Here is an 18628-nt window from a genome sequence, read left to right on the forward strand (position 1 = left end):
ATGCATGACCAAGCGCCTTCAACTAGATGAGTCCACTTAAACTAATGAGGTCAGTGTCAAACGTCTAGGACTTGCAGAGCTATTGATTTAGGGGATTTGTTTACCGCTACATATTTGACGCTCCTTAACAATATCGACCACCTTCCAAACATTTATTCGAACTCATTCATTCCTGACATCTATTCTGACTGGCTTTGGGATCCTCGATTATAAAGGTGCTGCAGACAATAAAGTCACCAAGCATTCGATGTCCGTGACATCTTAATACGCAACCTATATCCTAAACAGAATGATCTACTGAAGTTGGTATTTGTTCTGTAGTCAAATTATATAACATAGCAGAACAGACTGCAGACACAACTTCTACTCCGTAAGAGTAGTCAAGTGCTGGAATTCGCTGCCGACTGAGCTAGTCCAAGCGACTTCCCAGGAGTCCTTTAAGAGGAAACTTGACTTATTCTTAAGGACTAAGGATAACTTATTATGATTTAACAAATTCTTTTTTTCCCTCTATTATCGTTCATATACCTAGGTTTTTGCCTGGAGGTATTGGTGATCCACTGCCACTAGACACGGAAGCCCGTTAAGCGAAAGCTTCTTTTATTCCGTCCTCAACCATTTGGACCATATGTAATTAGTAAAATATCTGCACAGTACCACTCTCAGAGCTTTAAAAAACCTACAAAATAACGAAAACAGAACGCGGATCGAAGCAGCTTCTACAAAAATTAACGAAAGTACCGAAAATGAAGGACAAAACGACAATGTTTACATAAACACACGCTTCGTTGGCGTTATATAACTTCAATCCTCTTTTTGCTTTTTTAACACAGATTTTTCAATTTTTTATACAGTTAAACTAGTTGTCAGGCCTTAAAAACAATCAGTCTATTATTTAAACTAAACTACTTTTTTGTCTTGTCGTCAGAGTTGTGTTTTTAAAGTGTAGAGGGAGGTTTGGTCTCTGAAGGCTAGTCACACTGCATATACACGTAAAGAACTGAGTAGGTTTTTGCTCCGTTATGCTTTAGTGTTAGGACCAAAATCATTATGTCACTCACAAATTTATAATGTACAAACTGAGATTACGAAGAGATTCGAACGTTTCGATCTTTTATCATAAACACATGTTGAAATTCGTTTCATCACCAGCTTCCAATATTAAACCTGTAAGCTTCCTATTTGAGACTTGGTCTCTCTGGTTGGACCTCTCGTATTATTCTGTATGACCCAGTTGTATTGCCGAAAACATATTGATCGAAGCCCTAAATGTCTTTCAAAAACAACCAAAAGACCAAGAACCTTGGGAACTGAATACTTCACAGTTACCTCTCTTTGGTTTGATTATAGTTCAGAACACATTTTCCATGCATACTCAGCACCGGTTGCTGGCACAGTTTTTTGTACTACGCATGCGTAATCCATGTAGATTCGGGATTATATCGCAGTTGAAATAAGGTTTCTCCGTGAATGTATTCAGAAATAATGATAAACTAAATCAACCAACATTTCAGATTTAGGGTTCTTGAGCGGTCATAAAATGACTTTCTCAGTGAACGCTTTTTGCTCAAGATTGTTGGTTGAAGTTCTGATCCCATAGTCTGGAGATATGTGTAGAAAAAGTAACAGTTGACCCTAGGAACATCATTTTTAATCCCTAGTGTTTCTTTCCAAGTTAGGAGCAACGGACTACCCTTATTCAAAGTATTTCTTGATGCTACATCTTACCAAGAAAGTTTGGAAAATACCAAAGTAGTTGTCTTTGGAATGATAATCGAGCTCTCGGCATTAACCGTTCACACATTCCTAGTCTCATAGTCATAAATTCGAAACGTTTTGTATCTAGTATGAGTGAGCAGTTATTACATTCTTCTGGCATTCGGAACGTTATTCAGTCTTCGTTAACCATGAACTAAAGAGAAATATAATAAATCTAAAAGTGCTCTTGAATTTACACTATGGGTCCCCGTTAGAGGACACAAATGGTTGGTGGCCCATGTATGGATAACTGAATAGAGACTGATGTGGCTCGATGTAAGGAAGAAGGTAAGACTGAAAATGAGGATTTGTTAACCTCATAAAATGAATTTACAACAGATACAACTGATTATTTAGAAGGCCATATCAAGTACTCTGACGTGTATATACATAACTTATCTGGTAAAAAGTCAAGTCTTAATGTATTGTCCTAAGCGTTAGTTAATATGAATCAATCAATAACTCAGTACACGTGCATAATTTGTGACGTCAATAGACTTAACTGCACTAACAATGTGATAAGTACTAAGTTGCAAACTTGTTTCTTCCTGACGTGAACGAAGCACACAAAGTTTATGATGTGTGACTTATCCCCTGAGGCTCAAACACTACGTGATTTGGAAATTTGACTACCCAAAGAAATTACCAATTACAGGTCTGTCTGTTTAGGCAAATGACTCAGTTTAACGATCACCGTTTCCTTTGATTGTTTATTTAAGACCCGTTAGGACTTACTAGTATGTTCGTTTCATGTGTTTCTAAGTATTAATGAATAACAGTTTTATTTGTTTATTTATTTAAACACATAAGTACTGGTACAAAGTGGCACCGAATACATATGCGCCATACAATTCACTTGATTCGTGTGTGGGCTGTGGTATTGTCCGGGTGCTCAGATTGAAGCAGGTGGTTCCCTTAGGGGCCACACCCTGGACCTTCGACCTGAGGATCTAATCCACAAGGCAGTGGAGCAATGTCAGGAGATGCAGTCCCATGGTAGCCGGTGACCGAAGGTCGATTCATATGCTATTTGTTCCTTTAGGATCCTGGAGCCCATGTGCACCATTGGTTGGTAATCAGGGTTTTCCAACTCCCCTAGATGGACTCTCCGTTTCCACCAACCCGATTAAAGCATCGGACATTCACTTTTCACCCTCTCAATTTCGTAAACAGCAGTAATGTCGCGAGAAGGCAGTGAGTAGGTATTCTGTGGCTGTATACGCGTGGCTATGTGAGAGAATTACCAGAGGGAGAGTGAACTCTCCCCATCCTCTGCCGCACCAAGGCATTTGGGGGCAATGAATAACAGTAATGTTTGTGCTCTTCAGTCCACAAGGTTGAGAGATATCATTATTTTCAATTCTTGTAGTTCCTGTTTAACAGTTATGTAATACATGTTCATTCATTTTCCTTACTGTCCTGCTAAAACATAAATCGATTAGAACTCCCAGACTTGATGTCTGCTCTCATATGTGGGTGTTTTAACCACGAATCTTGAACTTTTAAATAGACTTCAAATGTGTATTTCTGAGGGAGAGTACTTATGTATAGTATTTATATCGTCATGTCATGTCGTACCCTAAATCCCTGATATGTTTTATCGAAAGATCATGTGAAAAAGCCCTATCGTGCTATCAATTTGAATTTTTAATTAGCCTGCCGAAATGTCTACAGTTTAAACTGTCTTCCACGCATATCAGATGCTACATAATACTTCGGGACAATTCTGAACCTACACTTAGTTTAACTAATGGTAATGAGGTAATTGAGTGTCGAACGCGTGGACAACTTCACTTATCTTGGAAGTCTGATCAGCCCTAATGGGTTGGTGTCTGACGAAATCTCAGCACGTATTCAGAAAGCTCGTTTGGCTTTTGCCAACTTACGTCACCTATGGCGAAGATGAGATATCCGTCTATCAATTAATGGACGAGTATAGTGCTCAGCAGTTCGCTCTGTTCTACTTTACGGCTGTGAAACATGGCCATTAAGAATAGAAGATACTCGTAGGTTACTAGTATTTGACCACAGATGCCTTAGAAATATTGCTCGCATCTGCTGGGGTAACCGGGTAAGTAATAGTGAGGTTAGACACAGGGTATTAGGGAATGATGGTAAATCAGTTGATGAGGTCATGAATCTTCATCGACTGAGATGGTTGGGCCACTTGTTACACATGCCTGAACACCGATTACCACGACGCGCAATGTTGACCAGTGTAGGGGATGGTTGGAAGAGAGTAAGGGGCGGCCAAACCAAAATATGGCATCAGTGCTTGAAGTCACTAACTTCTAGTCTGAGCCATGTTGGTAGATGCAGACTACCTGGTTGGGGTCCGCGTGACTATCGTAACCAATGGTTGGAGACTCTAGGTGACATGGCTCAGAATCGATCACAATGGCGTAGGTGTATACACTCTTTATCTTCCCTTAAACCTTAAGATTAAAATTGCTTCATAACGTTCTTCCTTCCTATACTATATCCTTATATACAACCTTTCTTTATATACTACCACCACTAAATTAATTACTTCTATGAATTCGGTGTTCATCTTGTTGTGCTAACGAAGTATGGCAACTTGGACCGATGCATATATGTGCCTGGTCCTACGTTGTCGCTGACTGACTGAATTGAGTGCAAGGTCATCCCACTTCTCTATGAAGTTTCATCTGATTTACGCACTGATAACCGACAGAAAATACAACTGAATGTAACTACTTAAAGCCTATTTTTATTAACATTCTTTTGAAATATTTACCGTTACCGATAAAACAGCACTCGTTATTACCAGTCTTTACAATGACGAAAATCTATGGATACTACTATGAATTAAAACTATAAACAATAGTCTTAAGGTCATCTGGATAGTTTTGTATACAAAGACTGACACTTCCAATAGGATATTCCTCCTCTCCTTATTAGACTGTTGTTTATATCAGATAACATCCTGTGCGAAGTTACTTGTCACTTGTAAATCATCCTGCGCTCACTCCAGCTATTATCTATTAAGTGCAGAGAAGTTGACTAGTAACACTTAAATTACAACCGCGGGGCTTAGATCTGACCATTTACTTGAGCTTGGGCAGCCGAAAAATGTTACTAGCCTTTATTCCTAGGAGTTTGACTCCAAGCTAATTAGATAAATGTTTTTAAGTAATTTATATCAGCTTACTACAACTAACTTATTTCAAATCCATCAGTATAAAATTTGAAAAAGTATGTGGCTCAGTTGGTTACTAAAATACGGTCCTAACATTTAATTGTAACAGGGAATTGCTACCTTATATCTTAAGAGCAACCTTAGTGTATGATAGGTAGCATAGAAATCCTAAACATACTCTTTTGTCTATTATTTTTATAAAAGAATAGAAAGAACTCTTTCCTTAAATTTATTGTCCTAATCAACATCTATCACACGTTTACTTCAAATCTCGGGGGCTATTTTACAGTAATTGATCACCGAGTAATAAAGTTCTGTTTGTCAAGTCGTTAGTGTTGATCGGGTTCTGTCGACCAAGTTGTAGTGTGACCAATGGTGATTCACATCAAAGTGGATCATGTTTGGTGTCTCGTGGCTTGATATTATCAACAGGAGCTCCTGGATCTTGCTAACAAGTTTCAATTAACGTAAAACCGAAGTCCAAGGTTTCCTACCAATAACCATCAACCACGTACCTCTAATAATATCAGTGATCCAAAGTTCATAACATTCCAGTCGAATACTGATGTGAGAAATGTAACTGGTCTATAATAAAGAAAGTTTGGATGTAGACGAGGAAAAATTACGATATGCATCACATTTATAGACTTTCTGTACAACTCCAAGTGTACGTTTCTTGGAGCTCCTTATTTTCGAAATGAATAAATATTCATGGTTATTAATATTCATGGTTATTAATATCATCATATGTTTATCAAGACTTGCATAATCTCCAATCTTTGATGTTTGACTTGAGAACATCACCATACTATCACCATTTTGAGCATTAAATTTTATAAATACTAATTGTTAATTCAAATCTCTCCTTGGTTGTAGGTTAGAGACTCGGTAACTATCAACGAATGTATTGTCTCAAAGCCTAGAAAGACTGGATGAGACTCATATGTATAAAGCTTCCCTGTGAGCATATATCTCCCAGTGAAAAACTTGTGATACAAAGAGACGACACTGTTCCCAGTGTTTTATACTACAGTTTTCTTTTATATGTTAGTGTTCGTGAGGTAGTTAAATCATTCTACTGAGCCATCTTACCACATTTGGGAATTCTAGTCTATCTATTTCTGGCTAGTAATCTGGATAATATGTTTTGATTTCCCATATATGCAGCTAAAAGTTGAACACATATACGTCCATTTAGTTACTGACGAGCGGCCCTCTAAAAAACCACCTGCTTCGGTTCGGTTATCCGGGCAACATTCCAGCCCTCACACAGATCGAATGGTTTGTGTGGCGCATACATATTTGATGCTTCCTTGTATCAAAGTTTGTGTTTGAATACATTTTATTTATAATAAACTCTTCACTCTGTCTCACCCTTATTCAAGTGTTTCGTATTTGAACTAATTTAGTAAACGCAACTGTTGGGGGTTGGTGATGCCTGTTGTTCTTGACGGTAAAACAAGACTCTTACGCTACCCTGCCTTACTGTCACAGTGCATTCTTGAATCTTCAGTGTATGCGAAATGCGTTTTGTCCTTAAAAGATGTTAAGCACAATTATTGTGAAAAAGAATTTCAAATCTTAAAACGTTGTGTTCAAAGCCGTGCACGAGAAACCGGCATAAGACTTTGATTTCCGTTGCTATTGTCTGAGATGTCGGGAAGCGAGAAATCGAAAGTCAACCTGACTTCCCATGTCAGTTTGTTCCCAGCACCACCTTGGCAACTTATAAATAAACTCTTCAGTACCGAGACCCCTCCGCGCCCACCTACCCCTCCTGGTTCAACTGCTTACAGAATGTTCGGAAATTTTTATAATTCTGAAGATGCCATCCTCCGATCTCTGGAATCACAAGGTGTTCGTCGAGTTTATCCACAGGTTAGTTCACTAATAGATTTAAATATTTTAGTCTTAAAAAGTAGTTTAAACTGTGGTAGTAATACTACGAACCGTGGTTCCGAAGATTTATTTCCATTAAGTTAGAAGGGTTAGATGCAGATCACAAGGTATTATTAGATCAAAATGCTTTCAAATTACGGAGACCAGTTAAAGAGCAGAAGTTAAAATTAATAGGTATCAATGCTAAGGTTGCACTTGAAAGTTTCAAATAAATTGAACCCTGGGTAGGAAGTTAATGATAAATGTGTTTTTGTCATATCCCAGTCAGTAGAAATTGTATTCCTGACGTTTCGTGACTTAATGTAAGTCGCTTCTTCTGAACACATAAATAACCGAAATAAAATTGACACAAGTTTAAATAGTACGAAGTAAATAATGCAGAATATTTTTAGTACAATCAAAATATTAATGGGTCGAACGTGTCAATGTTAAGTTGTTTTTGCTTAAGGTGAATTTATGTGGCATGTCACTATTAATTTGTGTCAGAAGGTGGGTATGAAAAATGTATACATTTCTAATATGAATTATTGGGATTGAAATTGAGTGCGTACAGATTGTGAGGAAAATAAATAGTGTCAAATCTGGTTGTTGGATGAATGGCCAGATCTTTTTCCCTGTTGGGGGCAGAGGGATTTAGCATTGTGTGGAACGCTTCGACAACTCGCCTTTCTTCATAGTTGGAAAAACCTTTCTGAATTATTTTGATATTTTTGATGTCAGTTTGGTGGTCATTAAAAATAGCATATACTGCTATTAATGATTTAACTTATCCTGTGGATTTTCCAATTCTACATGATTATCAAGCCTATGTGTGTAACTTACATGTACCTTGGCACGTGTTGAGATCTCACAGGAAGACTCTAATGTAAAACGCGTCGCAATCGTTACAACCTAATCTGCAGACAATTTCTGTGTAGATGTAAACGGGATCTTATCTTTTATTTGTTTGTTATCTTATGGAAAGCTTTAATTTTGTAAGTTTCCAAGATTCGTTGTAATTCTTATGTCGTACCTTGGTGGTAAAATAAAACCACTGTACTGATTCAACATTTCCCACTAAGATTTTTATTTATAGAAGGATAGTTTTGTTTCAACATGTTTTTTTGTAATATTCTTAGGAAAATTATTAATTCGTAGGATATTTATTATATATCTTCTCTTAGACTGTCTTCTGAAATAATGATTTTGGTTGCTCTTCTGAAAAGAAATTTTTGCACTGAATCAATGTGCAGAGTTAAGATCAATATACCGATTTAAATGTGTCGGCTTTCGGTACATGGCTATAATTCCTTTTAACTAAACAGTCTAAGAATGATAGTTCATTATGTTCGTCTTCCTTTTCAAAAGTGAGCTTGATGTGTTCTGAGAACGTGTTCATCTGTATAAAGAAATTTCTAGGGAAAGTTTTTTTATAATGACAAATGTGTCATCTGCATATCTGAGTCAGACGTGTGGTCTGATGGTACTGGCAAAATAAGGGACATTATTAAATTAGCTACAATCAGAGATACTGAAGATCCCATTGTTACTCCATTCATTTGTCAATATAAAGTCCCTCTGAAAGTGAATAGTGGTAAATTCAAGCATAGCTTGAGGAATTTCATGATTGAACTAATGCTTAATGGGCATCTGCTAGATAGAGTATGATCATTCTTTAGTAAACCATTAACGAAGCCTAGACATCTATCAGTTGGGATGCTAATATATAGAGATACATAATAGTTTGCCATTGTTTGGTCCTTGTTGATGGATAATTCTGAGATTATTTATTTGAATCCATATAGATTCCTTAAGACATTAATTTGGTTGTGTTAAAATGGCCTCAGTATACTGCTTAAATATTTATACAAAGCACACATTGAAGCGTTTGTGAAATCTATCATAGGTCTTAAGGGAATATCAAGCTTGTGGATTTTCGGTAGCCCATAGAAACGTAATTCTTTAAATTCTCTAAAGGTCATTTAAAATGTAATCACCCATTATTCTTTCGTATAGTTTAACTTTTTTTGTTACGCGTAAATTTCTCCTAAATAAATATTTAATGACATATTTTTATGTTGAATTTCAAACTATCAGATGTAAATTTTATGTAAGATTAAAAATCCTTTTTAACTTGCGTTATCCATGCTGGGGCACTTGTTGCTTTTCAAGTTTAAAATCCTCCGACTACAAATAGTAATTACCATTTACCAGTACAGATACTACAGAAGTTACAAGCTTTACTGTTGTGTGACACAAAATACTAAAAGATGTTAATAATTCCAGACCGTTCACACCAATCAGCAAAACTGTGGAAATTGAGTAAGTTGGTTTATGTCTTGTGTGACAGAATGTTTTCATTCTTGGGACTGTCAGAAGCACTATGTATTTTAATCCACGTATTTCATACTTCTGAAGTAATTCACTTTACAATTTCGTTGTCTAGTTTTGTATAATTCTATGGTTAAACTTTTAATCTTATAACCATTTACTGTTTTAAATTGACTCAATGAAAGGTTTTCAAATTCGACTCTTAATATGTACTGTCAAGAATGACAACGAACGTCTCACGATTAAATCATCATATTAAACAAAAACAATACAACGAAATATGCTTTTTGTTTTTCATTATCATTATGCATTTTAACTGCGGGGGGGCATTGAGATTTAAACCTAGTATGTAATTTGTTCTGTAGTCGTAGGTAAATTATCAAGGGTATTATTTAACCAGACCGAGTGTTTATGTAAAAGTGAGACGAGAAGAAACCAAAAACAATCTTGTGTTCTTGTGGCCTAGCGATAAAGGCGTTCGACTTCCAACTGCTGAGTCTCAGATTTGAACACCGCTCCATCTACTCGGGTTTGTATCATCATCCTTCATATTTAAAGTGTGCCTCATACCCATATACTTGGTTCATGGATTAATTTATTTTTATTTATCATAACCTCTTTAACTACCAAATCAATTATTTTACTGAAAAATGCGATTTTTAGTAATTTCGTTTCTTAGTTCTACATAAGTTATTAATTTGGTATAAAGTATAAGTTTTTGTTGCGTATAACCTTTTGTTTTCAAAAGAAAATAAATCATAGTTATTTTATTTATAGGGTTCCATTTATTTCCTTGATTGAGTACTTATTATTGATACTTTACTCTTGGGATCATATTTTAGCTCTTCAATTGTTTCAACAAAATTTTTTTTAATATTTCTTTGTTTTCATTTACTATCAGACGTATAATCGTAAGCGGGAGTTAAGAAAAATTAATTTTTCAATATTGGCTAACTACTTGGATTTGTTGGACATTATCACTCGTGATCCCAGTTCATGTAAACGAACAGAAAAGCTTGATCACTTGGCTATTCTATTCATTAATATGCATCATCTTGTTAATGAGTATCGACAACACCAAGCCAGAGATCTACTTCGAGAAATTCTTAAATATCAGGTTATTAATTATTTCGTTCATTTATTTTATTTCATAGTTATATAAGGAGTTTTTGGAAAACATTTCACATCAGTACATGTTACAACACTACACTCTGAATAAACAAAACTACTTCCATAATTTATAATGATTTATTTACACTAAATATAGTCTGGTTAATAAGTATAGTAATTAAGAAATCATACTATAAAGACAAGTGCTTAAATAAATTAACTCCAGCTTGGAAGATAGTCTTCCAAATTTTATGTTATTAGGTTAGTGTAGAATGTAATAACTAGGTGGTTGGTTATTTCCGAGACATGAGTTTGAATTCTTTCAGTATTGTATGAATTTAAAACTCAACGAAAGGTTACTGAATCTTTATTGTGAGGGAAGTTTGTACTATATTCATAGTACCGCTGTACTCGTAAAAAAATGTTGTTTCAAATTGTTTGTCTTATAATTTCCGTCACTGAACTGTCAGCATTATACTTGTGCAACAGTTAGTTATCTAATTCATTCAGATCTAAGCTTTATGTGGTAAGTAATTAACTATTAGATAACTTATCTTGACTTTATTCTAATTACTTAAAATTCATTTTGACCCAATGGGCAACAATTAAACATAGTAGTCAGTTTCTAGTGTCATTTCTACATGAGTAATCTATAAAATATCCAATAGTCACTTATTTTACATACAGTTATGTCATTTTACTGTCGAGAAACTACTTTAATGACTTGGTGTGTTATCTTTTGATATCAGCTTATTCGGGACCATGTTTCAATAAGTCGGTCTTGTAGAAAACTGTCGATCAACCACACTACATCATGTCAGTTGTTTTCCCATTCATCATTTAGTAACCAACGTACAGTAAAATCATTTTTTACTAGTCAATCATTAAAACCCGACTTAGACTTATCTCGACTGGCAACTCGAGATGAATATACACAGATACAATGTTTCATAACAGTTATACAAGGATTTTATCTACTTTCAGGTTAACGTAGGAGCAGAAACTGTCGAAAAGGCTGAGCAGTATTTAACCCGAGCAGATGAACAACTCAGGATAGCAGCTAATGATCTTATTGTCCCTGGTGCACCAGTTTCAACTTCTAGTAGTTTTAATCTCATGGAAAGTCTACGAAATGGTCTCAATGATCTAGGCCCCGAGTTGACTCCCTTATTACATACTGTACTTGATGAGACACTAGTATCCAATCCTGTTGGTCGGTGTTTGCAACCTAAGCAAGGATCTATATCCCTTCCAAGTCAATCAATGGAATACTGTTCTGTCAATGCGAACAATCCTGAGGATTATCGAATACCTGATCACATTGATATGGCTCTTTGGGATTTTCTATTTCAAAATAAAGATGATTCTGAAATGGATATTAGCTAATGTGCATTTATTTCATTGTATTCTCAGAATGAGTATAAATAAATTCTTTTCATGTTAAATGAAAGTATGGCTTTCATTTACTAAAAACTATATTTCAATCATATTGATTTGTTATCACCATATATATTTTTGGGTCTTTTTTCGCTTTAGTATTCAGAATAAAATAAATTTAATTATTTATAAGTTTATTACAGAGCTGTCGTAGCCGATGACTATTAGTACTTTTCTATGTTATATGCTTTATATTCGATGAATTATTTAGCTAAACTATTGTAAGTTCTCTTGGTAACTCAGTTTCTTCTGAACGTTACAAAACAATTTGCATTATTTTTGATTAGGATTCTTTTAAATGTAGGAATATCTTCAGTTCCATGGTTCTATAGTTTTCAACTGATTATTGCACCCGAGATCATCCTGTTCACGATGCCGTATCCCTCTTCGATTGACTAGTCTTTAACCAGTCGGATAAAGTTATGGGCAAATATTGACTAAACTATGATGATCTTACTCAAATAAAAAATCCACTTGCTGGAGAAACAGCAGTACAAAGGTTAAATACAGACTTCTTTCGACATACTCAAGGAATTCAAGATAACTCTCAACAACAAGTTCCAAACGTTACAACATCTCAAGGAAGTCGTACGTCGCAGACTTCAACGAGGGGAGGTGTAAGGACGGCTCATTGGTAAACTCTAGGGAGCCCAGAAAGAGCCGCAAACATTCCATCCAACCACTGCCTGGGGAATATTCTAGAATGTCGACGTGTAGCTTCCCCATTGGATGGATAAGAATGACCCCTATGTGCCTATTGGTTGTCTGAAATGATGATTTACTCTCAGTCAAAAACTATAAATACATGAGATTTCTGTAATATATTTTGACACTGTTTTGGGGAATAAAGTTCCTACTTACTAGTCTTCTGTCTTCTCTCTTGCGACGTTGCGGGTTCGATCGTTCAAGTAGTCTAGTAGTACGCGGCATAGTAAGAATCAAAGATCTAGATATAACAAAACTACAATGTAAAAAGACTGGGAAGAACCAAAGGAGCACTAACTTCGACATGCCAGGAGGTGCTGGGCCGCAAGAAGCACCATCATAAAGAATGATTCTCTATCGAAACTCAAGAAAAGAAGACAACAATTAACAACAGCCGAACAAGAGCAGAGAAAGTCAAGGCACACGCTAAATACATGGAAGCAAACAAGCAAGCGAAGAAGAGCATTAGACCTGACAAGTTGAAATAAGTGCAAGACCTAGTAACAACGGTGGGAAAAGCAGTAACAGAAGGAAATATGAAAACTATATGACACAACAAAGAAACTGGAGAGGAAATATAGTAAAACAGAGAGACCGGTCAAGGACTGATAAGGCAAGGCAATTGCTGATATCCAAGAACAGATGGGTAGAACACTTCGAGGAACTCTTGAATAGAACTCATCACTACGAATCAACTTCCTTGACTGTGAGAGGACGTTTGACAGCGTGGATAGGAGGACATTATAGAACCTTCTTCGACACTATGCTGTATCTGAGTAAACTGTCAACATCATCTGCGATTCATACGATGGACTACACTGCGAAGTCATGCATGGAGGACAGTTGACGGACTCATTCCAAGTGAGGACTGGAGTCAAACAAGGCTGCTTACTCTTGCCTTTTCTCTTTCTTCTGGTGGCCCTCCACACCTGAGGGGAAGCACGTAATACAATGGACTTTGCAGATGACCTAACCCTTTTATCCCATACACACCAATAAATGTAGGTCAAGACGACCACTGTAACAGAAGTCTCTGCATCAGTAGGCCTCAACATGCACAAAGGAAAAAGCAGGATCCTCAAATACAACACAGAGAATACCAACCCAATCACACTTGACAGAGAGACTCTGGAAGAAGTGAAAACTTTCACGTACCTAGGCAACATCATCTATAAACAAAGAGGATCTGTTGTAGATGTAAAGGTGAAAATTGGCAAAGCATGGGCAGAATTCCTACAATTGAAAAATGCCTGGGACTCTAAACAACTTTCAGCCAACACTAAAGTCAGAATCTTCAATACGAATGTCAAGACAGTTCTACTGTATGCAGATGAAACTTGATGAACTACTACAACTATCATGAGAAAAGTACAAGTATTTATAAACAATTGTCTATGCAAGATACTCAATGTCGGTTGGCCGAATACCATCAGCAACAGCCTACTGTGTGAGAGAACAAACCAATTTTTAGTTGAAGAGCAAATTAGGAAAAGACTCTTTAGATGGATAGGACATACATAGCGGAAATCATCAGACTGCATCATGTGGCAAGCACTAACTTCGAATCCTGAAGGGAAAAGGAGAGCCAAGGAATCCACTGCTCCGAGAATTGGAAGCAGACAACTAGAAAGGATTGCCCCAAACAGAGTTGGATGGAGAATTTTGGTGGGTGGCCTATGCTCTAACGAGAGGTGACAGGAGTAAGTAAGTAATCTGGCCTAGCAATATTTATTAAAGCAGTATGGAGGTCATGACTCAATCAACGAAGTCATGTTAACTGGCTGTAGCTACGTCATGTTTTCCTCATCCCTGAAGCTTCTAATAGATCATTATTTACTGGCTCTAAAACCGTATGTTAAAAACAGATGGGTAGTTGGTCTATAACATATTCACGCAAAAGAAATTATGACTCCTACGTTGGAACTTGTCTTAGCATTCATACACTTTTAATGGGGTCATAAAGATCATGAAACCCCATGACCGAAAATGTTATAAATATTATTTAAGATGGATGCCTGTTGCGATCCAGTGGTTTGCTCTTGAAATAAATGACATCTACCTTAGTTAATATATTACTGAACTGCATCTTACATTATTCTTGTTTGATTATTCCTCTTTTGTTTCTTTGCTATAAAATCATTTCATTTGTATTCATTAGCAACTTTTTTAAAAATCTAAAACTCATCGTATAAGTGTAAGGAATAACACATCTTTCCTCCATATTCGAAAATATAATTACTCAACTTTATTTTGATTAGAATTCGAACACATCCAGCTGAGAAGACCTAATGAAACTCATATTCTCTTGTATTTCCATTGTCAAAATTGTACCCGTATAGATTTATTTTTAAAAGATAATAAAAACGAGTAATCTCAACAAATAAAAAAAATTGAATGTTGTCCAATTATATATTTTTTCTTCTTGTTCTCTTGGGAATTTTTCCAAAGATGAGAAGTAAATTTCTTTGAAAAACTTTTTTTTCCAACCAAGAAAACACCTACTTGTCATAAAGTTAAATTCAGAATTAAAAATCACTTTATTTTACTCATCCTCTTGATTGTTTCATTTTCTTTATGTCATAATACACAAAAACACACAAATTGACATCTTAGTCCCAACTGAATAGCTTAAAAGTAGAGTAATATTAAATGACTAGAATTGTTATTTTGCCTCTTATTCATGATAGTACAGTGAAGAGAAGATTGCAATTATTTACAACAGTAGTAGTCACTTGTTAATAATGACACTATTGACACGAAACTCAAGGAAATATTTCAGTTGGATATATGTTTGGTGGAATATAATGTATGAATTAGCATGTGTTATAATTTTCCTAAATCTTCAAAAACAAGAAAAGGAGTATCCAAAAAGAATCACAATTGTATGACAATTTACAGTTATATCTTATTCTGAAGCCCGTCTTCATGAAGTAAGACTAACTCATTTGCAGATTTAAGTCAAAGTTCTTGAGTTTCAAAGTAATTATGTTATCTTCTGAACCATTAGATGGTGTTTAACTACGTGACTGATTTCTGGTAGAGAAGCAATAAAAACGAGGACTGGATAAATGTTTGATTCTAGCATAAGTCACTTCAGATTAGTGTACTCATGATTCATGCATGATTGAACCAACAACCTTCAAGATCTCGCAACGAGCATAGTGCTGTCCAACTATTGAAATGAAGTAGTGTTAGTCACCTTCAACCATGGTAAACATGCGATTATATATAATATGACTAATCTAAAGCAATTGGTAACTTATTCTCGATTTGTTTTATTTAACAGTTTCCCATTGAAAATCTTTTTAGAGAAAAGTCACTAATAAACAGTATTTATCGTACGAATTTCACCTCAATCAACGATCCATTAGATTGTACTTAGTGAATTAAGCTTAACGTGTTCGCTTTTGACTACACACTTTTCCAAAGCTGACAAAGTACTTGAGTTATTCCAAGATTTCCTACGATAAGTCAAAACATGTGTTAATTGCTATCTTCAATAATAGCTCAACTGACCAAAGCTAAAATTACTGTCGGGAAAAATGGCATGATTTCATATTCAGTCAAGTTAATTTTCCGGGCAATCTAATTAATCTAACCTACACTAGCTAAATATATCTACTATTTCCAAAGTACGGCAGCAGCTAATTCGATAATCTAGGAGAAAACCATTTTTATCAAACAACCACTTATAAGTTTACACCAACTATTAAAAAACAGTCATTAACGGTTACTTCTGCAACTATTTTATCATGTAATTATTTCCAGTTCATAAGTAAGTGAAAGTTAGATAATATCAAGTAACTCATGATACATGATTTTTTAGTAATATACCTCCTTACTTTATCATAAATAAATCACACATAGATAACTGAGGTGATAATCAACAATTAATATTCACAGTCAAGCAATTTCATGACCTACTAGAATCCCTTCTTTGATATTACTGAAATTTTTTTATGTTTATATACACCAAAGTTCACTTCAACAGTGCGGACTATAATTCTTCGAATTTCATACTAACAACAGTTCATTCCTCAATCGTTTCTGTTGACGAAATAACTCAGCATCAGTCTATGGTGTAGAGAATTCATTCAAAACAACGAAAGTACAAACGAAACATAATAAATGTACCTAAACTGTTAGTCGTGAACTTTGTTGATTAATTATTACAGTTTATGATCTATAAATCTACAGAGTATGATAAACTGCCTTGTATGTGGAGAAGGTAAAAACTCGTGAATTATTATGAACAGTCTCATCAGATAATACAAGTTATTCAAAAGTAGATCTGGTTCTCTATGTAACTATTATTATCAGTCTTTTCACCAATAAACCTCGCTCTTAAGGTAGCAGTATCATCTGGGTATTCTAACTTAAACTTTTATAGCCCATAAGGTTGAGCTTGTTAAATCATTTAAGAGGAATAATTGTGAATCAACCATGATTATCGTGAGGAAACAGTTCATCACCACCTTCAGTACATCTATAGTTCCAACAAAGAATGAAATTGCATTGTTTGAGCCAAATTGGTGTGTGTTTTCTTCTAAAAACAAATACAATCATAGAATGCACATCCAATTGCTACATAACCATGAATAAACTCATTTGTTCTACGGATAGAAATATACTTGTTTGAAGAATTAAACTAACTACACCTAAATGTCCAGTTTAATTTAGTCCGAAAAGATCAAGTAAGAATAACTCTTATTTGGATTTTCCAACCTTCAGCTATATAAACAACCTTCATTTTCTATTTATGTACATACTTAACTTTTGATGATCTATCAACCATAACGAACATCTTTCAACTATCTGTTGCATTTTATCTGAAGAACTTACGCCTGTTACCCCTCGTGGAGGAGCATAGGCCGCCCACCAGCATTCTCCACCCAACTCTGTCCTGAGCAATCCTTTCCAGTTGTTACTCATCCTTTTCATATCTGCTTATTCCTTCAACTCCCAGGGCAGAGTTTAAATGGCTTGAATTATTTATTCTGATTAGCGTTTTTTAGCGAGTTAGTTTTTCTACGGGATGGGGTCGCTAACCCCATGCCCAACCCTCCTCCTTTACCCGAGCTTGGGACCGGCAGTAACTCTAGAAGAGCTACAGGCGGAGTTATCTGAAAAACATAATAAATTAATAATCAGAAAGGAGTGGAGCATGTATTAAAATTATGATTTGACTATTCCAAAACGATCAGTACTTTTATATATGTATTATGTAAGTAGTTTTTAGGTTTATTAGTGAACTCATTGAAGAAACCAATGGTTAAATAGTGCATTGAAGTCATTAACTTCCTGTCGGTTGATATACTTTTAGTCGAATTACAAAAACAGTTCATTATATGTACCTATTCAAAAAATAAGAAACACGATTCGCAGAATCCGTATGAATCAACTCAAAATGTTATAGTATTTACCCATTTTGTTCTTCTTATTATAATATCAAATAGAAATTATGGTTTACTGTTAGATTACTCTTTAAAAATGACAAGTGACCTATTAGATATCAAAGATGAAAGTATTATCCTTTTAATTAAATTTTGAAGGGATTAGAATTATTTTTTTGATTGTCAAATTACTGTCGGCATAAAATTGTGAATGATTTACAATTATATATAGATACTGTCAAATATGATTCCCTTTCGAATGACATATCACGTGCCAGCATTATCTTGATAAATAAATGGATACAAAAGTAACAGTATACTCACTTTCTATTAGTACTTGTATTGTTATTTAATATTTTCATCATTTTTTTTACATTGAATTCTACTATTGTTTTTCTTTTTTGCGAATGTTTAACAGCATAATAAGCATCATGCATCAATGAATTGGTTATTATATTCAGTTTATTTGTTTATTTCAAATTAGCGATATCATTTACGTATTTGATTTTCTGCTTTTTAATTAAACAAGACACTTGTCTTTCAATAAGTATGTGCGTTATGAATTTGAAATGCTCAACTTGTACTAATGTTTGGAAAGTGGAGTAGTATAACTATAATCCATGTAAGTGAAGAGTAGCTAAAAGCCAAGTGTGAAAACGTGTACTTGGTAAATGAATTACATTTATTTAATAAAAGAATTTATCAGAAACATTTAGATTTTGCCCCTAAATATTATAAGTTAAATAGGAATAATATATTTGTAAAATCTCAGCGAATGAATTTGAAGTAAATCCAACGTTTCGCCTGGCAATCTGGTTCAAGCATGATAATTCCTTGAAAAAGCTTGGACCAGATT

General features: G+C 35.0%; 1 protein-coding gene across 1 annotated transcript; it reads left to right on the plus strand.

The window, feature by feature from the left end:
* Positions 1-952: 952 nt before the first annotated feature.
* Smp_018610 (hypothetical protein) lies at positions 953-11906 on the plus strand. The gene is made up of 4 exons (XM_018798915.1): positions 953-1004; positions 6328-6796; positions 10029-10244; positions 11222-11906. Exons 2-4 carry the CDS (start codon positions 6572-6574, stop codon positions 11621-11623), a joined length of 843 nt encoding a protein of 280 aa, XP_018650757.1. The 5' UTR covers positions 953-1004; positions 6328-6571; the 3' UTR covers positions 11624-11906.
* The last annotated feature ends 6722 nt before the right edge of the window (positions 11907-18628 follow it).

This window comes from Schistosoma mansoni, chromosome 3, assembly GCF_000237925.1.
Source record: "Schistosoma mansoni strain Puerto Rico chromosome 3, complete genome".
Classification (NCBI taxonomy): domain Eukaryota; kingdom Metazoa; phylum Platyhelminthes; class Trematoda; order Strigeidida; family Schistosomatidae; genus Schistosoma; species Schistosoma mansoni.